The sequence below is a fragment of the Tribolium castaneum genome, chromosome 6 (assembly GCF_031307605.1).
Source record: "Tribolium castaneum strain GA2 chromosome 6, icTriCast1.1, whole genome shotgun sequence".
NCBI lineage: Eukaryota > Metazoa > Arthropoda > Insecta > Coleoptera > Tenebrionidae > Tribolium > Tribolium castaneum.
Genome location: NC_087399.1, coordinates 3,677,881 through 3,700,808, shown reverse-complemented (window position 1 = coordinate 3,700,808; position 22,928 = coordinate 3,677,881). Strand labels below are relative to the sequence as shown.

Sequence of the window (22,928 nt, the reverse complement as noted above, 5' to 3'; positions counted from 1 at the left end):
ATAAATTACAAGTCAAGTTCAGCACTTGGCGCGACCTTCGCGCTCATCTGGCGTCTGTGCTTGTTGATTTGCCAAATGTTGTTATTGTCGATGTGTCAATTAAACAATCGTTTTTAATTTATGGCTCGGACGCATCTGGACCCTGACGTAATCCCCAAACACCTGATTCCAGTGATTTACAGAAAATGGTTTATCGGCGGCGGACGGGCGCCACTATCATTACTACACTTTTATCGTTCTTTGTCGCGACGAAAATTGAAAAAATCAAACATCAAAAAATCGAACATTTTGACTTTTTGTGGACTTTTAACAACTTTTGTGGGTTGTTAAGACATGTAGAAGTCCATAAAAATTTGCTGGAGTTAGTTTAAAAAAAATTTTTTTCACCTCTTTGAAGGTAAATGTGTATGGAAATTTGAGCAAAAAAATTAAAAATTTTAAATCTCGTAAATAGTTGGTATAATACAGAAAATGAGCCGCTGAATCCAATGGAACAAACCGCACTGCTCTACGACTTTTAGTTTTCGAGTTATGAATTTTTTAATGAATAAAATTTTTCACAATGACAAATGGCAACCCTAAATTTAGGCAAAAAATTTTAAATTTTTAATTCTTGTGAAAAATTGATATAATATGTAAAATGAGCCGTAGAATTCAATCGAACAAACCGCAATGCTCTACGACTTTTAGTTTTTGAGTTATGAATTTTTTTAGTGAAAAACTTTGATCGCCTCTGTAGCCAGAACCGTTGCCCGGAGCGGCTCCGGGTTTGGACGAAAAAATAAATAAAATTAAGCGCTATCAGATGGTTTTTTGTTCGTTGCTCTAAGTCTTACAGTTTCCGAGAAAAACGCAAAAAAAGGTTTCCATTTTCACTTTTTTTCAATTTTCAACCGCCAATTGTGGCGAAACTATTAGAGTTATCGAGAAACGGAAAAATGGAGGACAACCGGAATAAAAAACTCTACAAAATGGCATAGGACTCAAGGCGATATCTCGCAAAAAATTTTTCAATTTTCAAACGCCGATTACGGCCAAACTAAAAGAGTTAGAAGAAAACGGTTTGTTCCATCGTAAAGAGCACATCAAAATCTATAAGACAGAATCTGTTTTATTTGATTTTGAGACACTTTAAAAATTGGCCGATTTTAAGGGGGGGGTGTTAACTTTTTTTTAATTTTTTTTATTTTCTCATTTACGGCTAAACTATTCTAAAAAGTGGAACTGTTTTAATCCATACCCATGCAAAATAATCCGGGGCATCGATTGGCATCGAGAAAATTGCCAAATTCCCAATAGTTTTTTAGTTATGAATTTTTTAAAATTTTACCAATTCTTGCATTTAGCAGCAATTTGCTCGAAAACTGTTAGTCGGAGAACAATAATCTTTTTTGAAAAAAATAGATAATTTAAAGAGCTTTCCAACGATAATACACTTCATGTGGTTATCTCTAATAGTTCCGGAGCTATTGCTCGAGAAATGTTCCGGGTACCCAAAACCGACAAAAACTGCGACGAAAACTGAAAAAATCAAACATCAAAAAATCGAACATTTGGACTTGTTGTGGACTTTTAACAACTTTTATGGGTTGTTAAGACATGTAGAAGTCCATAAAAATTTGCTGGAGTTAGTTTAAAAAAATTTTTTTTCACCTCTTTGAAGGTAAATGTGTATGGAAATTTGAGCAAAAAAATTAAAAATTTTAAATCTCGTAAATAGTTGGTATAATACAGAAAATGAGCCGCTGAATCCAATGGAACAAACCGCACTGCTCTACGACTTTTAGTTTTCGAGTTATGAATTTTTTTAATGAATAAAATTTTTCACATGACAAATGGCAACCCTAAATTTAGGCAAAAAATTTTAAATTTTTAATTCTTGTGAAAAATTGATATAATATGTAAAATGAGCCGTAGAATTCAATCGATTAAACCGCAATGCTCTACGACTTTTAGTTTTTGAGTTATGAATTTTTTTATTGAAAAACTTTGATCGCCTCTGTAGCCAGAACCGTTGCCCGGAGCGGCTCCGGGTTTGGTCGAAAAAATAGATAAAATTAAGCGCTATCAGATGTTTTTTTGTTCGTTGCTCTAAGTCTTACAGTTTCCGAGAAAAACGCAAAAAAAGGTTTCCATTTTCACTTTTTTTCAATTTTCAACCGCCAATTACGGCGAAACTATTAGAGTTATCGAGAAACGGAAAAATGGAGGACAACCGGAATAAAAAACTCTACAAAATGGCATAGGACTCAAGGCGATATCTCGCAAAAAAATTTTCAATTTTCAAACGCCGATTACGGCCAAACTAAAAGAGCTAGAAAAAAACGGTTTATTCCATCGTAAAGAGCACATCAAAATCTATAAGATAGAATAGGTTTCATTTGATTTTGAGACACTTTAAAAATTGACCGATTTTAAGGGGGGGGGTGTTAACTTTTTTTTATTTTTTTTTATTTTTTCATTTACGGCCAAACTATTCTAAAAAGTGAAACTGTTTTGATCCACACCTATGCAAAATGATCCGGGGAATCGATTGGCATTGAGAAAATTGCCAAATTCCCAATAGTTTTTTAGTTATGAGTTTTTTTAAATTTTATCAATTTAGCAATTTGCTCAAAAACTATTAGTCGGAGAAAAATAATCTTTTTCGAAAAAAATAGATAATTTAAAGAGCTTTCCAACGATAATACACTTCATGTGGTTATCTCTAATAGTTCCGGAGCTATTGCTCGAGAAATGTTCCGGGTACCCAAAACCGACAAAAACTGCGACGAAAATTGAAAAAATCAAACATCAAAAAATCGAACATTTGGACTTTTCGTGGACTTTTAACAACTTTTGTGGGTTGTTAAGACATGTAGAAGTCCATAAAAATTTGCTCGGACGCATCTGGACCCTGACGTAATCCCCAAACACCTGATTCCAGTGATTTACAGAAAGTGGTTTATCGGCGGCGGACCGGCGCCACTATCATTACTACACTTTTATCGTTCTTTGTCGCGGTTTGAGTCAGAAAAACGCATTCCCGATGCATAATGCAACAATCGAGCTGCCACCGTATTTAGAAAATAGAGCTGATTCGATTTACACGACATGGCCTTTTAAGGGGCCGGTTGCAACAATTATGCACAGAGTGCCGGACATGAGTTAAAATTGTTGAGATAATGGACGGGTTGACAAACAATCGGACGTGACCTTCTGACTCATGAAAATTCTTTCAGGCCAACGCTGAGGAACACGGAACTGAAGAGCGAGCTGCACTGAAAAATTCTAGGCTCTCGACCAACACAAAACAGCAGTGTTTAAAAAATAATAAAAAAAGCTTCTAACGTGCTACATGAAGTTTTTAGCTTTTGAGACTTTGAAAAGAACAATTTAAACGATTAAATTATACTTGATAGGTAAATGTAAAATAGTAAACGCAATAAAGAGAAAAATAAACTCTAGATGAAAATACTAAGCGCTAGGTGCAAATAATAAATGCATTATGTGAAAATTTTAATCTAGGTAAAAATAGTAAGCCGAGGAAACCGCACCTCATTTTTTTCCAACGATTTCCTTAAGATTTTCTCTGATTTAATCACATTTTTTTCTGATTTCTCTTATTTCTTCAATTTTGTACACCAATTATTATTTAAAAAAGTAAGAACTACTAAATATTTTTTTTCTACTTTGGTTTCTCTAATTGTTTATTGTGAAACTGAAAGTAATTTCACAAATAGAACTTTTGTGCAACTTCTTTTAGTAAATTTTTAGGAGTTGTATTGGCAGTGCTGCGCTGGGTGTCATCAGTCATCGCTGTAATCTAGTGTGTGATCTGTCTTTTATTGATTAATTAACAAAATTAAGAAAAAATAATTTGAACAGATTTTGATAAATTAAACTATACAAAAATGGAAAGTAGAAAAAATAGTATATTACACTCGGCTTAGTTGTGGCACTCCTTCGTCGTGCTCCAAAAAAATTCGTGCCACAATAGAACGTCTTATAAAACTCGTATAATAGTATACTATTATTTTTATAAAAAAAATATCTATCTCTTTTTCTCAAACAAACGACTGATTTTATTGAAAAACTATTTTTTGTGAGAAATTAGACACAAATATCAGTTGTTGCAAAATTGAGTATTGAAAATGAATGAAAAATTACACGTCATTTAATTAAATAAAGACGGTTTGAAACAATCTGGAACTGACACCTGTTATACTAGTGAAAGATTATTTTCAAGACTGGTTTTTCGGCGATAATTTTGATATTTGTGCCACGACATATTTGAAAGAAGAGTTGGCAACAGTTATTCAGTGCCTTGATAGTTCTACCAAATTATAGTCGTAAAACTAATTATTTTTGCTAAAGGTAGAAATTAAAAAATGATTAAATATAAATGTGGACAAAGCCTCAGAATGCTTGATTGTCATTATTTATTTAAAATTTGTTTTGAGCCAGGAACAGTTGGCACCACGTGAAATTTTTCGACTACAAATTAACCGTATATCAACCTGACATAAATAAATTTCCATTCCTGAGTGCAATTTCTTTTTTATTTGTTATTGTACTGTGGTCACTATACCAGTGGCGTAACAAACAGTTCGGACCACAATGTTATGGATTCAATCTCACATTTTAATAATTACTCGGACATTTTTAATTGATTTGTAAACAGTTTTTTACCCACCTAACCAAATGTTATCCTTGTCGTGAGTGTTGACAATTTTTTGAGCATTATTTGTCGACCTTTGATGTTTTAATAAGCAACGCCGATTCTGTAGTATTTGCATACAAATAAGTAACAAACAAACAAAAATAATTTGTTTATGTTCAGAGACCGATAAAATCTTCCCAAACTCCTGGTTTTCTCGCACAAAGATGAACCGTATGAAGGCCAAAACCATTAATTCCTGCCGATTGCTCACAAAACTGTGACAGTACTTTCTCGTGCCGGATTTGTCACCGCTTGAGCACGTGTGGCAATTAGCACCCGAGCGAATAATTCAATTTACTCATCTTATTGCATTTTATTTTAAAATGGGTGTTTTGCAGTAAGTGTGGTTGCATTATCGCAAGCCCATTGTTTCAATTAGGACCGGCTGTGGCACAGGTGAATCCCATCGAGATAATAACGTAATGATGATAGCGATGGGTAGTTTAGGCAGGTTGTGTTTGCACGCCTGTTTACCGGTACAGGTGGACTGTTAGCCCCGGACAGGTGCCGTGCATCTGCCAAAGCTGTTGCCACCATCTGCTGCATACCCAGCTGGAAAATTTATCTAATCGGGAAATTGGAAAATCAATGGATGGCAACAATGCGCGCGGTCGGGTAATTACCGGGACTCGTGTTACTATACGAGATCTGAAGCGGATGTGAGATGGAATTTGATTATTACGCGATATCGTGGTACTGTTACCTCAAGGTCGTTTGCACCGGCTTTTTGTTTAGCCGCTCGGTTAATCGCTTGTTTTGCTAATAAACACGCTAATTTGGAATACAATATGCAGAAATTTCGAAAGCTGGGGCACCACCTGTGGACGCCTAATTATAGCTCCACAGGGGCCTAACGACCGCTCTTGGACCTAATGGAGGATTTCGGGAATTTTACGCGCCATTTCGAGGCGATAAACGGGCCTTAGCCCACCCTTTACCTCCGCTATTACAGTATTTATTAATATCATTCCTAAAAAACTGGTTGCAAAACGATTTAGGTTTTTTCAAACTGTTTTTAAAATTTTCATTTTTATTTGGGATTCTCATTAAATGAGAAGTTATGTAAAATGCAAATGGGCAACAGACAAGGACATAGTTACTCAGAAAAACTCGCTCTGTGTAGTTATGTATTTCATATTTTATTATTACTTTGTTAACTGATTGGTTCTAGTTTTTATTTGTTTGTTAAATGTATTGGAGCGTATTTTTTATTGTTAAAAAAACATTCATCCACGTCTGGAATGCCCAACAAAAATAATTGCTCAAAAAATGAAATAATTTTGATCCTGTTCCTGGTGTATAATTGGTTGCCTATGTTTAATGCGCCCAATTCGCTTTATTCCCACTTTTAGAATGTATTTACTTAATTGTCTGACTAATAAATATATCAAAAACTGCATAAACGTAATTAGTTTTGATGAAGTAATTAAATCTCGCTCTTTTAACCCAGCGGAAATAAAACATGAGACTAGGAGATAAACGGATTCAGTTACATCCTGATTAAGAGATAAAACTTGTAAAATGATAATGGCTCGCTATTTGCATTTCAAGCATCTTTTTAATCCTGTCGTGTCTTAATTTAATTTGTGCGATAAATTTCCGGCACACTTTTTTACTTTTTGCCAGTTGCATCACTAGTGTTAATTTACAAAAATAACACTAGCAATAAAATTCAGATTCACAGTTAGCCAAACACGAAATTAGTGTAAATATCACGCGAACACCGATTTTTCATCTAGAATTCTATTTTAAGTATTTTGCGATAAGTTCAAGGCGATATTTAAGTGAATCAGTGTCACACGGTTATTTATGGGCAATTTTATTAGAGGTTTATGTGATTTCTGCGTACTCTCGTTCTATAATAAAATAAATAGATAAAATTAATTGCGTAACGTTGATAACGATTCGTGGCCCACTTGAGGCCAGGATGCAAATTAGCCCCGATTTTCTTAAGGTCTCAGTGAGTTTGTGGATTGGTAAATGGAGATGGCGCCACTCGATTAACATTAAACATTATTATCTACGTGCGTTGTAACAATATCCCTACATTTTCTCCAACCTTGAACCACTACTACATTTGCATGTAGGTACAGTTTAATCAGGCCCACAATTTTATCCGCGGTTTCTTGTAATTTCTGATTACTAGAATCACAACAAATAAGTCTGGATTTACCGATAAGATAACGCTTGACTTATATTTGTTCCAGACAATCACTTTCAGTCACGTCCTTTGCAAGTCACACAATGGACCCCTTCCTAAAGCCCCCCAAAATCCTAATAACGAACCCCACCGTCCCCCAAATCGCTCTGGACATACTGGGCCGAAAGTAAGTGTCACAGTCACAAAATCACTCCCCAATTTTTATTTCAGTTGCGAGTTAATCCACACCAAGGACGATAAACGAGAGTCGATTCTTGAAAAAGTGTCAGGTGTTGATACCATTCTTTGGGCGACTAAAGTAAACCTCGATGTGGAAATCCTAGACAAGGCTGGTAATCACAAAAAATAGTTTTTGGCCGAATTATTGTTTGTTAAGGCCCGCAGATGAAGACGGTGGGGGCCATGTCAGCCGGAATCAACAATATCGACGTTCCTGAGCTAAAAAAACGCGGGATCAGACTGGGAAACACTCCTGAGATTCTGGACGATGCTGTTGCTGACGTGGCTGTGCTTTTGGCCCTGGGGGCGGCACGGCGGCTCCACGAAGGGCGCTTGAAAATCGAGAAGTATGTGTGTGGCAACTTGGCATGGGTTAACACCATTTGTAGGAACCAGTGGACGGCTGGACTGACCTGGATGCTGGGCCAGGACGTGAGAGGGTCCACTGTGGGCATCGTGGGGCTTGGGGGGATCGGGCAAGCGGTGGTCAAGCGAATGAAGGGCTTTTCCGTCTCGAAGTTCCTGTATACGGGACATAGGGAAAAGCCGGAGGGGAAGGAGCTGGGGTGTCACTTTGTGTCGCTTGAGACCTTGGTCAAAGACAGCGATTTTGTGGTTGTTTCGTGCCCCTTGACCCCCGAGACGAGACAGATGTTCAACGACTCGATTTTCGATAAAATGAAGAAAACTGCGGTTTTTGTCAATGTGAGTCGGGGCGAAGTCGTGGATCAGGACGCTCTGATCAGGGCGCTCAAGGCTGGGAAAATTTTCGCTGCGGGGCTTGATGTCATGACCCCTGAGCCCCTGCCAGCGGACCACGAACTCGTTAAACTACCAAATGTTGGTAAGTTGGTACTTTTTGAGTTTCTGATTGGGTTTAGTTTTGTTGCCCCATTTGGGCAGTGCTACCGAATTTACCAGGAACGGGATGGCCGAGGTCACCGCTCATAACATCCTCCGGGGGATTGCAGGGGAAGAGATGTTCGCTGAAGTTTGTTGATTTTATTCACCATAAAAACTTTATACATTTATTACAACAGATATATTGTCAGTCATTTGAAGTTTTAATTCTTCTTAACACAAACCACTCTTAAACTCTAGAAAGGTGTGTTCAGTTACTGATACAATAACGTTTTTCTGTTCGCGTCTCCAATACTTGAAGAAGTAGAAACTTACAATTATTACAGTAGTTGTTACTACCAGAGCTAGAGCACAAAGGGCCACAGAGTTCAGATATGATATAGGGAAACCGGCGTGGATTGAACAGTTGGATTCTTGCTCGTCGTTGCCTGAGGGACAGTGCCGCAGGCCGTCGCACCATAGGTCAGAGCTGATACAGGCCCCCAGTTCCGGACAACTGGAAAAACATTTCTCAACTTTCTTGTAATTTAATTTGCGAATTCGCAATTCAATAAATAACTAAAAGCAATTCCTTTTTTATTTTTGCTTTAACTTTTGTTGTTTCGAAATTAGAAATACTTAATAAAAATAATAGTAATAATTCTTTATGGTGCTTATTATTTTTGCACCAAACCAAAAAAACTTGATGGCCGTATTTTTCTATAAAGCATAATACAATTTGTCTTATTAACTTGTTACAAGTAAAATGAAAAATTGGTGCCTATACAGAGTGACCCAAAATTGGCGAATTTCGAGTTCAAATCCCTTCAGCAGACTATAAACATAGGAAAAAAAAAGATTCTGGGCTTCCCCACAAAGATACATTGCTTTAAAAATCACTCATTGAACTGCGTTTGTAATTTTTTTAATAAAACGGCACATTACAAAAATTTAAGATTTTTTTACTCCAAAATAAAACTATTTTTTGAGAAATTGTCTGGCATTATTATTTGTTGTAACTTTTCTTAAATATTTAAAAATTTAAAATTTTTTTACTCCAAAATGAAGCTAATTTTTCGAGTAATTTTTTCTACATGATTATTCTCCACAATCAGGGAAATCCCCAAATCTTGATTTTGTTTCTACAACGCACTGAACTCGGAATTCGTCAATTTTAAGACACACTGTATCATTAAATTCTCCTTAAAATACGAATAAATACACCTCAAAAAAACTTTAGGTGACAAAGTCGTAACAAAGGTCTTACGTGCGTTAATTTAAACACGTAATAAAACTCGTCAAATACAACAACTTTTCTATATAACATTTTGCAAAATTTTTAGTTATAATTTTCACTGTTTTCCTCCTTTCTTATGTGCAAACGAGCAATTTTATTGAACAAAAAAATTCGTAACTCGAAAACTAAAAATCGTAGAGCAATGCGGTTTGTTCCATTGGATTCAGCCGCTCATTTTCTATACTATACCGACATTAAACGAGAGTTAAAATGTTAAAGTTTTTTGCTAAAAATTAACATAAGCAATTTCTATAGTAAAAAATTTTATTCAACAAAAAAATTCATAACTCGAAAACTAAAAGTCGTAGAGCAATGCGGTTTATTCCACTGAATTCAGCGGCTCATTTTCTGTATTATACCAACTCTTAACGAGATCTGACATTTTAAAATTTTTTGCAAAAAATTAACATAGGCAATTTCTATAGTGGAAAATTTTCTTCAACAAAAAAATTCATAACTCAAAAACTAAAAGTCGTAGAGCCATGCGGTTTGTTCCATTGAATTCAGCGGCTCATTTTCTGTATTATATCAACTTTCAACGAGATCTGACATTTTAAAATTTTTTGCTAAAAATTAACATAAGCAATTTCTATAGTGGAAAATGTTATTCAACAAAAAAATTCATAACTCGAAAATTAAAAGTCGTAGAGCAATGCGGTTTGTTCCATTGAATTCAGCGGCTCATTTTACGTATAAAACCAACTTTCAACGAGATCTGACATTTTAAAATTTTTTGCTAAAAATTAACATAAGCAATTTCTATAGTGGAAAATTTTATTCAAAAAAAAATTCATAACTCGAAAATTAAAAGTCGTAGGGCCATGCGGTTTGTTCCATTAAATTCAGCGGCTCATTTTCTGTATAAAACCAACTTTCAACCAGATCTGACATTTTAAAATTTTTTGCTAAAAATTAACATTAGCAATTTCTATAGTGGAAAATTTTATTCAACAAAAAAATTCATAACTCGAAAACTAAAAGTCGTAGAGCAATGCGATTTGTTCCATTGAATTCAGCGGCTCATTTTACGTATAAAACCAACTTTCAACCAGATCTGACATTTTAAAATTTTTTGCTAAAAATTAACATAAGCAATTTCTATATTGGAAAATTTTATTCAACAAAAAAATTCATAACTCGAAAATTAAAAGTCGTAGAGCCATGCGGTTTGTTCCATTGAATTCAGCGGCTCATTTTCTGTATTATATCAACTTTCAACGAGATCTGACATTTTAAAATTTTTTGCTAAAAATTAACATAAGCAATTTCTATAGTGGAAAATTTTCTTCAACAAAAAAATTCATAACTCGAAAATTAAAAGTCGTAGAGCAATGCGGTTTGTTCCATTGAATTCAGCGGCTCATTTTACGTATAAAACCAACTTTCAACCAGATCTGACATTTTAAAATTTTTTGCTAAAAATTAACATAAGCAATTTCTATAGTGGAAAATTTTATTCAACAAAAAAATTCATAATTTAAAAACTAAAAATCGCAGAGCAATCCGGTTTGTTCCATTGGATTCAGCGGCTCATTTTCTGTATTATAACGACATTTAACGAAAGTTAAAATGATAAAGTTTTTTGCTAAAAATTAAGATAGCTATTTTCTATAGTGGAAAATATTATCTTTTTTTAAAACTAGAGCAGGGCACCACCGTAATCGGCATACAACAAATTTTTAAACGCCGATTACGGCGAAACTAGCGAAGCTAGACTAAAAAAACAATATCTTTCTGCCTGAATTTTAAAACTTAAAAATTCGTAATAGTTTTCACGTTTTGACGAATATTTGTGAAAAAATATTATTTTGTACCTGTGGGGGCAGTCGGGCGGGTTGATCATCAACATGGTGCTGGGTAGCGTCAGCGCCGGGTTTTTGGAGACTTCCATCCAGGTGACGGCAAAATTGCCGATCTCTCGTTGCAGAAATTCAATAATGAAGCTGCGCGAGTTCTTATTTTGTATCTTTCGGTACGAGTACAGGTTCCAGCCCTCGGAAAACATCTCAACAACATCGTCAATGCTTTCATAATAGGGGCAAATAATTCGGACGTCTTCGGTCCTCCCAGCCGGGTACACAAGTATCCGGTTTTTGCTCGGACACAAGCGCGAGTCCCTCTTATTGACCCCCTTGATTTTCAAGTAGATGAAGTTGCTGAGGGAGTCCTCCGGCTCGATGAGCCACGGCTGGTGCAGACAGAACGCGTTCGACTGATTCTGCTGGTAGCTCTGTTCGTTCTGTTTCAAAGTCTGGGCGTTGTTCCGCACCGAAATCTCCCCACTGGAGCCCTTCAGGCGCCGGCTCTTCCACGGGCTCAGACAACTGCCGTCGCTCTGACCCGCCACAAATTCATAATTGGCCTCAAAGAAGTAATTCCTGTAATCCTCGGTGATTTTCATCCCATTTACGGTGAACTTCACAACGACTTTCCGCGCAGTTTTCGTAATTAGTGTCAAAGGTTCGGAGAAATTACCGCAGAGACAATCCCTCAGGATCTCCACTCCGGTCCAGGGATATTCGTAAATCTTCAAATTAGCAAACCCGTTCCCGTAGGACTTGATCCCGCAAACCCACCGCCCTATCTCGGGATTGTAGACCGAGACGCACTCCTTGCTCCCGAACCCGGCCCTCAGGAACGTTATTTTGAGCCTTTGCTGCTCGTCCGACTCGAAGTGATAACTGCAAGTCAAGTCCTCCTGCCCCCCGCGCCCGTACAGGAACGTTATCTTGGGGGAGTAGAACCTCCCAGCCCCCTCCTTCAGCATCCTGTCGCAGGGATTCCGGGCGATTTGCACGCCCTCTTGCGACAAGTCGACGAACTCGTACCGGAGCACGAAGCTGACCGGATACAAGACACTGCCGTATCTGATCGAATGCGCGATTGTTAAATCAGAGCCCGACGATAGGTAACTTTCGGTCAAGCCGCAAGGGCGAGTCAAACGTGACGAGTTTTTCAATAAAGAGTGGTCGCACAGTTTCGGTTTGTCGTCCTTGCAGAATTGGCCAATCAGGGGGACGGTGGATGACTTGATGTCACCGTCCCATATTTGTAATTGGACGTCACACTCGCCGGTGTTGAAGTCGGTCAAGCGTTCGTTGGTTACGTGGTATTTGATAAAACTGATCCAGATGATTTCTTTCGGGTGGCCCCGGAAGTGGTAGTGACACGTGGTGTTCGGCGGGAGCGAATGCAGGGGGCTTTCGAGTAGGCCGGAGGTGTTGTCGAATGTCGTAACCAAAAATTCGCACTTTTTACCATGTTCGATGTACGTCGGGGATTCTTTATTCACGTAAAAGACCTGGAAATTAATCAAAAATTCAAGGGGCGAAATTTTACACCAAGAAAAATTGCTTTACGTTTGCAATTATCTCAGCTAGAGTTTAATAAATTAAAACATAAAATATATTTATTACACAAAAAATCAACTAATATGCAATGAATAGTACTTTAATTAAGTTTTTATTATTAAGCAAAACCAACTTAAAACAGGGACATAGCCTCTTTAACCACAACTATGATTTGAAATTTTATAGAAAAGTACGAATGTGTTAAGCATATTTTAACTGGAGGTTATTGTGATTAAAGGGGAGCACGTTTGTGTTTCTAAGCCAGAAGCCAAAAAGATCGCGCGGAATTTATTTTTCTATTATCTTTTTAACCGTTTACTTTCGACGGAAATGAATTAAATTTGCGCCAAAGTACCAATTTTTTATTTTTTGACTCATTAAAAAACACAGTAAAAATATTAGAAAAAAAAGGGAAGGGCGACTAATTTCCATTTTTTTTTTTTGGGAATTGCGGTTTACCCCTATTTTAACAAACTTTACAAAAAAGTCCTTAGAACCTACATTAAATTTTGTGTATTTGATGAAAATTAGAGATTCTAAAGCCTGATTTAACCCTAGAAGTCGTTTAGTAATGATTTATTTGTCTCTCTTTTACACATTTTTCGTTTACCTGCATAATAAATAAACTCTGTATTATTATTATTATTAAAAAGCTATTTTTCTTTGTATCTCAAAATCCTATAATCTCACGTAGAGATCCACGTTTGCTGAAAATGCTTTATTATTTTCTCTATGCATGTGCATTTTTCAGCTTTTTCCTACTGTTCCTCATAATAATATTGTTATTATCAATGAATTACAAATGTTAATATTGAAACAGTAAAATAAAATTAAAAAAATACATTATAAATATTTTAAACGATGTTTGGTGCGTAAATTTTTGAAAGAAATTTAAGTAGCTACATTGAGAAAAAAATTAAACATTTAAATAACAAACGCTATATTTCGCCGGGGTTTTGTTTATAATATCTACTTATTCTAGAATGAAGTTCATTAAAAAAAACATTAAAAAATACATAAAACATAAATACAAAATGTTTCTTCTTACAAGATGATTTTTCTATTTTTCTTATGTGTATTTAATTTTGTTAAATAGAATTAGATATATTTTTTTATTATTATATTTTTTTATTTTTCTTCAATCACATTGTTTATTCTTATTTTTTGTTATTTCTCATTTATTGTATGGGCCAAAACCTTGCTCAGCTTTGCTGTCAATTTTTTTTTCTTAAAATTTTCATTTGCATTTTATTTAAAATATTACAGGTCGTGAACCTTTTACAATAAGTGAATAATTCTTTTTGCATTTAATAGCGAAAGGTTCGAAGGGTTTTCCCAAATTTTCAGAAATACCATTTGTCAAATTGCAAGGCTACTATGTTTTTTTGAAAATAATGATTTAAAAAATGACTATAAAACAGTTTTTTCAAATGGAATAACCCTGTTTTTTCAATGGTAATCAAAGGAATATTATTTTTTTGACTTTTATTATCATCTTCTATATCTATCTCTTACAGTTTTTGAAATAATCGCAAAAACAGAATTTTGGGTCATTAGTTTTAATGTTAATCAAGTAAACTTTGAAAAAATACGATAAAATTGCGCTATTAATTAAAAGAAATGTCATATTTGTTCACCATTTTCATTCATGAAGTTCAAAATTCGATGGCAGACTGACTGAGTTACTTTACATAATTCACTAAGTTATAATAAACTATAATTAAATATTATTGTTTTATTGCTTATTTGATAATAAACCAGCTAAAAACTAAACAAAATATTGAAGTTTGACAATTGTTGACCATTTTGCAAGGTCTACTTGATTAACTATAGTAAAGTCCGTTTTTTTGTGATTTTTTTCAAAAACTGTAAGAGATAGGTATAGGTATTGATAAAAGTCACCATAAATATCGATGACCTTTCGACTACCGTTAAAAAATAGGGTCGTTCCATTTGAAAAAACTGAGTTATAGCAGTTTTTTGAAAACCATTTTGAAAAAAATCATACTAGCCATGAATTTTGACAGTTGACAATTTCGAAAAAAAATAGTCACTTATGACAAACGATTCAAGGGCTGCTATATCCTAGATAAACCCTTGCAAATGAAAATTTTAACAAAATAATTGACATATGTCAAAAACTATGACAAATAAGTAATTATTTTTTTTTTAATAATTTAAAAGATCAACAATATTGAGACTTATAATGACTTAATAACAACAACTCTGAGAGATTTTTATGTATTTCAAAGAATTTAATTGCGAACAAAATGTTACCAACAAAAAAATATTATGAATATTTGCTTAAAATTTGAATAAAAAAATTTACGTTGGCTCAAATTCTAATTGTTTGAAAGACTTAATTTTATTTTTCGTTTTAAAATGGGATTACAAGTATTGTTAAAAACAGAAAAAAATTGGCAATAGATAACGTACAACCTTCAAGACTGACGCATTGTTAATAATGGGGCCACGTGCCGCTGTCATAATACCAGCCGTATCAGCTAGTCATTTATGTCAAGCAGTGTTTGCATTTACCTCCACTTCCAGCTCGAATCCGGGCAGATATGACAGGGGTAGTGGGTGGAAGGGGTTCCCGAAGGGCGAGGTGTGAAACTTGACTAGCAGTTCCGGTCCGCTGCTGATAATTTCCGGGACTGTCTCGCCGCTGCACAGGTGTGCCAGTGTTGTGGCAGTCGGTCCCCATCCGTCCAAAATTTCGATATAATCTTGCATCATGTTGCACTGGTCCCATATCCTGCAAAGCGCTTTTTCACCACACACTCGGTTGGCAACAGTGTAGTCAAGTTACCGCAATACTCTGTCGCTGTTGTCAAACTTGGGTAAATGTTCCTTGTAGTGGAAATTCGCTTGTCGGACTGCGATAAGAGCGTGTTTTCCGGGAGGAACATTGCGTTCCCGGACTCGATAATGACAGCTGACGTTCCGAGGGTAAATCCCCGGATAATTAGGGGATTGGATGCGACACGGACGACGTGAGCAGCCTTCCAATAGCCGGTCGCAGTAACTTCCTGAGCTTAATTTGCCGCGGTAACTGCGCTGCGTTGCGTTGCCGTAACGGATACGGGCGTCGCTCAGTTTCAGGAATTTGTACGATAGCTTGAACTCGAACGTGTAGCCAGAGCTTTGCTACAATAACGAAAAATTCAACTCAATGTCACACCCGAATTATTCGGTCGCGTAAATTTTAATGCAGACTGATTATAAATGTTCTATTCTCCAACAAATAAAAATTTGATTAAGAATGAAGCCTTTTTCTCTTTTTTGCATGACTGGGTAAAACTGTTTTAATTTAACGAGAGCAGAAAAATATAAAACCCGTCACGACAAACCTTAAATTTTTTAAATAATGCAGTAAGAATTGGAAAGATCGAAAAATTTTTGGTCACCAGATTTGACAAAAATTATAATATTCGGAAATTACAATAGTCATTTAGACAAAGCGGCACAGTGCATTAGAATTTCAAAGTTGATGAACAACTATTTTTGAGAAATTATTTTTTGTGTAGAAAAATCAATTTTGCGTTAATTTTTAAAATTTATTGTTGCTTTCAAATTCAAGACACATTGCCGCAAAATTTAATATTTTGTAAGTTTTAAGTGTTGAGATAAAACTTTTTTGTCGATTTGGGCAAATTAGGCTTTTCGGTTTAAAAGAAATTACTTTTTCAAATGTTTATTTGTAAATTCAGCTATTTTTTTGATAATTTTTAAGTTTTTAGCATCAATATTATTTAATAGTTATAAAAAATTTATAATTTTCCAATGAACTTTCGTCATTTTGAGACGTGGTGGCGAAAATTTTGCGAATGAAATTCGGCAAAGTTCGGAAAATCTTAGTAATGAGCTCAGAAAAGGCAATTTTAATAATTTGATAAAAAATACTGGTGTAAAAACAATATTATTTAATTAGAAGTCATTTTTAGAGCACAAGCTTTTTCCAAAAAAAATTGTAAATAATGCCATTATAATAATTAACTCGAAAACTAAACAGAAATTCGAAAAAAAATCACATTTTAAAAGTACTTGATGATGTACTAATTTTTTTTTATAAGTTTTGCTTTTGGTAAACCTTTGATAAGTAAATTTTGTTCCGAATAGCGCTGAAGTGTTCTTGAAAAAAATTTTGAGTATATTTTTTTTTGGCATATTTTCAGCTTTTGAGCGTATTTTATGTATATTTTGCTTACATTTGAATCTTATTTTGGCGCTTATTTCTGTTATTTTTGTGCTAAAAGATCCAAACTCTACTGAGCTGGTTGCAATAATTACAAAAAAAGAAATTATTGTCGTATCTTCTTTATTCTCAAGATGTTTAAGGATTAAGGATCACTAGGGATTAATTTTAGTTTTAGTTGGTTTTGTAATTTTATTTATTATTTATAACTTAAAAGAACGAGTTTTCCATGAAACAAATAAATGTTTGAAGTTAAAACTTCTAAGAACAATGCATATTACACATTTTTAAAGTAATGTCTCAACTTGGTAAACACCCTGTGTGACTTAAAAATTTACATATTTTTATACACACCCTATTTAGCCCCATTCCTTATGAATACAACCCCAAAAAAATTTTTTTGGGGATAAAATCCTTCAACATGTATTACTTTTTTTTTAAGGCGAAAGTCCAAATATAATTTCAGCAGTAAAAAATTTTATACATTTAACCTCTTTGGGGGTGAAATTTTCGTCAAACCTGACACACGCATTTTTTATTTTTAGCCAAAATACCAATTATAACTTCAAAAGTGACGGATTTTTATATTTACCCCCCTCTGGGAAAAAAATTTCAAAAATTATAAGACATGTGTTTTTTCATTTTTGACCCAAAGCCCAAATTTTGGAAAATCATGAAACACGTGTTTCTCATTTTCACCGAAACCCCAAAAAACAATTTTTATAAATACAGGGTGATTTTTTGAAAACGAGCTAGTCTGAATGTCTCTGAAATGACGCAAAAAATTAAAAAAATTCGGAGAGAGGTGAATTTTTTATTCAAACCTTTAGTGCACTTTTAAAAGTTGTAGCACCAATCTTCTTTGTAATACAACCCCTTCAAAATTTTAAATGACATCACCCCCTTTGTGTTACTTCAAATGAACGATATTTTGCCCAGAAAGTTTTCAAAAAATCACCCTGTATATGAGTTTAAAAATGACGGAATTTTATACAGAAATCTCAAGTACCAATTTGCATGAATATAATTTTAAATTACAAATTTTTATTTAAATTTTAACACCTCCTTTAAACCTTTTAGGGGCTGATGATTTTTCAAAAATCCAAAAACATGTGTTTCTTCATTGTTAAACTAAAGCCCAGGTGCCAATTTTTATGAATATGGCTTTGATATTTTTTCAAAAAGGACGGATTTTCAATCAAATTTTAGCGCTTTATTTCACCTCCTTAAAGAATGATTTTCGAAAAATCCCTTCTTAAAGGCTCCCTAAATGGTAATCCTTTCAAAGGGCTATTTTTTTTATTTTAAAAAATGAAAGCAAAAAAATAGAAACTTCTTTATAATTACATATAACAATCTTTATTCTTTTGGGGACGATTTTTTTTGCTCATTTTGAAAAATTATTTCGACTCAAAAACAGTTCAGTTTTGCTAAATTGTGTGAATTGACAAGAATTTTGATTTTGCTCGTGTGAGCAACCCTAACAAACGCTAGGGGGTAAATGTGATTAATTGAATAAGAAAAATGATTAGAATCAAACTGTTGCTGTTACCTGTTGAGGGAACCGTTCGAGCCTCAGCGTCAGGTTGACACTGGGGGTTTCGCTGTAGTAGACCGTATAGCCCCAGGCGCTTCCGCACCATTTGCCCCCCGAAGTGGGCCGATTTCCTTCCTTAATTGAAATAAATCCATCCGGGCATCCCTCAGTGGTGAACGACTCGAACGTTCCAACAGCGAACGATTCAAAAGTGAGCTAAACACGGAATATTAATCTCATAAAGCTTATTTACGACCTAATAAAACGTAATGAGCCAAATTTGTTTACGATATTCGAAATGAAGCCGATAAAATTGTTTCATATTTCACCCAATTGGAACAGTTTTATTGCTCCAGTTCGAATCAGCCTCGCTTGATTTATGCAAAAAATCACGCGCTCATTAGCTCGCAAACTCCGGGCCAATTAAGACAATTTACATACAAGCCCGCACTAAAATAATTAGCTATCAAATTTCGTGCATTCGCGGCCGCATCAAGCCAATTAGATTAATAATGCAGGGCTCTGCCCCCATGGGGCGGTAAAACACACGACATTAGTGCCATTACCTGAACGAGTTCGCCCAGCACGCCGCCACCAGCTGTGAAATTAAGATAACACAAAAAGGGCATTTGGTATTCAGTGGGCCTCTTCACTTCCAGCTCGTAAGTGCGGCCGATTTCGCCGAAATAGGTGCTGTTGCAAGCTAAACATTGGAGGGAAGACAACAGAATTACAAATTGGACGCTTTCAGGACAAACATTAAATATTTCAGCGGAGTTCATTATTAATGGACACGGACATGCAAAAGCGCTCATACATTATGCAGCGGCTAATAATTTAATAAATTTTGCGATGCACTCCGACAATCAAGCTTTTAGTTAAAATGTAGCGAATTTCAGGAGCTTTGGCAATTTAGCCAAACTGTCTAATTAAAATTTGTTCCTAATTTTAGAAAATCGGTCAAACCGTAATTAACATGGAAAAAAATTCGGAAGGTTCAATTATCTCTTCTGGAAATTTTAATTATACAGCCGGCCGAGAAATTTAAAAAATGCGTAAATACTGAGGGACGAATAAAAAAAATAAATAAGTGTTGTTGTAAAACTTTGTAATTGTTTTTATATCAACCCTAAAGAAGTAAAGTTATGGAAAAAATTAATCGAGTTTATTCAGCGCGAACTTTTAACCGAATAAAGTTCAATTTAATCGCTGCGTTATGTACAGTATTTCATTTTTATTACGGTAAGCGTTCCCTAATTGAACTTGCCAGAGTTTTGAAATCTTGTGTGCACAAGGCCGCTCTTAATGGGGAGGTAAATTCGACTGCGATTTCTTAATAATTAATCGATTGCTTTAGGGAGAAAATATTTGAGAAATTTTCAGCAGTTATTTAGTAATCTCGTAAGAATTCGCGTTCCACTCCGAAATGTTGTTATTAAACTTCATCGATTTATGGAGTAAACGTTTCTGTTATTTTATCAAACAAATCGTACGGAAAAAAGGCAAACCAAATATTGAAATTTGATCAAAGTTTAATAAATTTACTCACGAAAAATCGACAAGGCGGAATTATTATTCTCCAAGGCGTGTGTTTTGTACGATCCAAAGCCAATATTCATTTCAAAATCAAACAAAGAGCTTGTAAATTGCTGATAAAATTTTCATATTAAAAGATAACGCGTTGGCGCTGTTGGCAATCAAGCGAACACATTGAAAGGATAATGAAAGGACCCAGTTTTAAGATTTTGGTTTTTGATTGATTGAAATGACAGCAGAAATCACAAATCATTGAGTATATAATTATATAATAACTATATAATTGCAATAATTCACCTGAAACGCAAATACTTTCAGGTCAAAAGTCGAGAAAACCTTTCTTTCCACTTTTTTCAAACTAATCCTCTAATTTTTCACCAAATTTTATCAAAAGATATCGGGCGTATAAGTTGATTCTACAATTTTAAAATTGTTGTTACCTTTTTTGTGACTTTTAGCACGTTTTTGAACGAAAATGGACATAATTTCTCCAAAAATCACCAAATTTGTGTATTTTCTAGTCAAAAATAGTGGACGTGCGCAAATCCTAACGAATTCGCAGTGGCCATGATTTTTACTAACAATGTTTTTCGGGACTATACTAAACAAACTCAGTTAACTAAAAATTTTTAGAGATATATTAAACATTTTCGTTAAATTTTTTTATAATTTAAGAAATAAGTCATCTAAGGATCCAACGCTAAAGTTTGAAGTTATGTTTCACCTATACGTTCAACTCTTTTTCTCTCAAAACAAAAAGTATTTTCTCTTTATTAGGATGTGCTCTTACGTTTACAATTTAACGCCTTTACGTACTTTTACCTTTTGCCGCATTATTTTCTTATTTCTGTCAGTTTTATGCTCCGCTTTACGTTTATACGTCTATGTGTTCTCTCAATCTCTTATTTTTGCTCAATTGTTGTTTCACTTACCTTTTCTACACTTTTTTTCATAGAAAAATTGTTACCCTGATCCGGGTTCGAACCCGCGACCTCCCCCGTCGTAAGTGGCGCTTATACCACTGAGCCACCAGGCCCCAGGCACTGACTGTCTTTTGCAGATATTGTAACACAAACTTTTTAAATAAATCAACATTACAAACTATATAATTGCAATAATTCACCTAAAACGCAAATACTTTCAGTTCAAAAGTCGGCGAATTAGCTCGAGAAAACATTTTCTTCAATTTTTTTCAATTTAATTATCTAAGTTTTCACCAGATTGCATCAAAAGATACCGGGCGTATAAAATGGTTCTACAATTTTAAAATTGTTTTTACCTTTTTTGTGACTTTCAGCATGTTTTTGACCGAAAATGGACGTAATTTCTTCAAAAATCACCAAATTTGTGTATTTTCTAGTCAAAAATTTTTAGAGATAAATTAAATATTTTCGTTTAATTTTTTTTATAATTTAAATTATAAATTAATTTTAAATTAATCTTTAAATTCGAGACTAACACTCGAAGCGCCCTTAGTTTTACTCCACCGTACTAGTTCTTTGCTCGATTTTCTCCTAACTTATATTCCTCCGTAGAAATTTATGAAGCAGGCGGATAGTAACGAACTCCATTATCGATACGTTTGACCGGTTTTTGTGACTTAACAACCCAAAAACTGCTGACAAAACGATTTATCCAAATCCCCAACTCCAAAAAAATCCTCTCCATTCCACGCTACATTAATCAGTTTCCAAACACTGTGACAGGTGTTTGTTCAAATTTTAATTAAAATTTTTGTTTGTAAACCCCGTTATTGAAAACCGATTTGCCCCGGCACTAATCCTGTAATTATTCCAAGGGTCACGTGAGCGCAATTAATAACGAATTTCGCATCGAACGCTCAAAAAAGTGTAACTTACGCGTGCAGTTGTGCCCTTCGTCGCTGCCGTCGGCACAGTCCTGCAGCCCGTTGCAGAATTTATTGCTGGCGATGCAGCTGCCGTCATTGCACCTGAACTCGGCCCTCTTGCACTGTTGTGCCCCCATGACGGCCCAGATCAGCGTGGTCGCGACAACCCAGAACCTAAAAGCCGTTGCTCTCCGTCGAGATAGTAAAAATGAAACTACTCACATTATGCTTGTTTACGCGTCATCGGAACGTCTAGAGGTTGTTTAGAGGCGTCGACGGCATCGTCGGAGCGTCGATAAAACAATAAAATGCGGCAATAAACCGATTAAGTCTGTAAACATTGAGGTGCCGGGCAGAGCTTGCGAGTGGCGCGCATCGCTACGCGCAATTCGGAAGCTCGATCGAAGCTGGGCTTTGCTTTTATCAAAGTTTCAATGCCCGAGGGGATGGTAAACGCCGCCAACGATTACGGACGGGACGGACGAGGTCTTAGATGTGATAAGCCGCGCTGCGAACTAGGATTAGAAACTGAAACTGGCGATTTCATTGAACGCTCGCCCGGCGCATCCACCATTTTTACAACCGCTGAATTATTTATCCTGTTTTTTTTGCAATAGACGATTATTAAAATGGACAAGAGGGGGTGAATAATGCAAACGCAAGGGCTTTGGTTCACTGGGATTGTCAGCCGGTGACGCGGCGTCAGGAATTAACACCCACTCACATATTCCACAAAAAATATCGATTCGAATAATTTTGCCGACGGATTAATTTTGTACAAAAGCTATAAAACTTTACCCTGGAATGGGAAAATAGAGCTAATTGAAGTAATTAATGAACTGAAACCAGAAACTTTTGCAACAATTAATGCTCGAGTCTTTTTTCGTTTTGGGGGAAAGTTTGCGTCGCACTGAAGTTGAGTAAAACGACCGGTTTTTGTAATTTATGTAACTGATATGCGGTTTGTACACGAACTGTGTTTCATACAATTAGATAACTGTTGTTTTGATACTTTCGTGGTTGAGATATAAAAATTAAATAAACGAAGAATCTTTCTAAACCCTACAATAAGTAATAAATAATAAATAAGTAATTCAATTTAGGCATTTATTATTTTCGTCTCAACTTTTTGCGTAATTTGACTATATTACTTGGATATGTAACACCCTGTAACATTATACTTACCTTTCAAAAAATTTAAATTCATTTATTAAGCGGGTTTTTAAGCTGTAAGTTGGA

At 35.1% G+C, this 22,928-nt stretch overlaps 2 protein-coding genes across 3 annotated transcripts; one reads left to right on the top strand and one right to left on the bottom strand.

The window, feature by feature from the left end:
• Nucleotides 1-6,650: 6,650 nt before the first annotated feature.
• Nucleotides 6,651-8,137, top strand: LOC656453 (glyoxylate reductase/hydroxypyruvate reductase-like). Of its 2 annotated transcripts, XM_064357188.1 has the most exons (6): nt 6,651-6,785; nt 6,910-7,029; nt 7,074-7,195; nt 7,240-7,429; nt 7,472-7,926; nt 7,964-8,137. In XM_064357188.1, exons 2-6 carry the CDS (start codon nt 6,947-6,949, stop codon nt 8,080-8,082), a joined length of 969 nt encoding a protein of 322 aa, XP_064213258.1. In that variant the 5' UTR covers nt 6,651-6,785; nt 6,910-6,946; the 3' UTR covers nt 8,083-8,137.
• Nucleotides 8,070-22,245, bottom strand: LOC656535 (uncharacterized). Its single transcript, XM_963060.5, has 8 exons — nt 21,912-22,245; nt 21,700-21,863; nt 18,871-19,007; nt 18,320-18,520; nt 15,382-15,719; nt 15,108-15,327; nt 11,034-12,520; nt 8,070-8,439 (listed from the first exon to the last, which is right to left on the bottom strand). Coding segments are annotated over exons 1-8 (2,832 nt in total). The 5' UTR covers nt 21,914-22,245; the 3' UTR covers nt 8,070-8,156.
• Between the last annotated feature and the right edge of the window lie 683 nt (nt 22,246-22,928).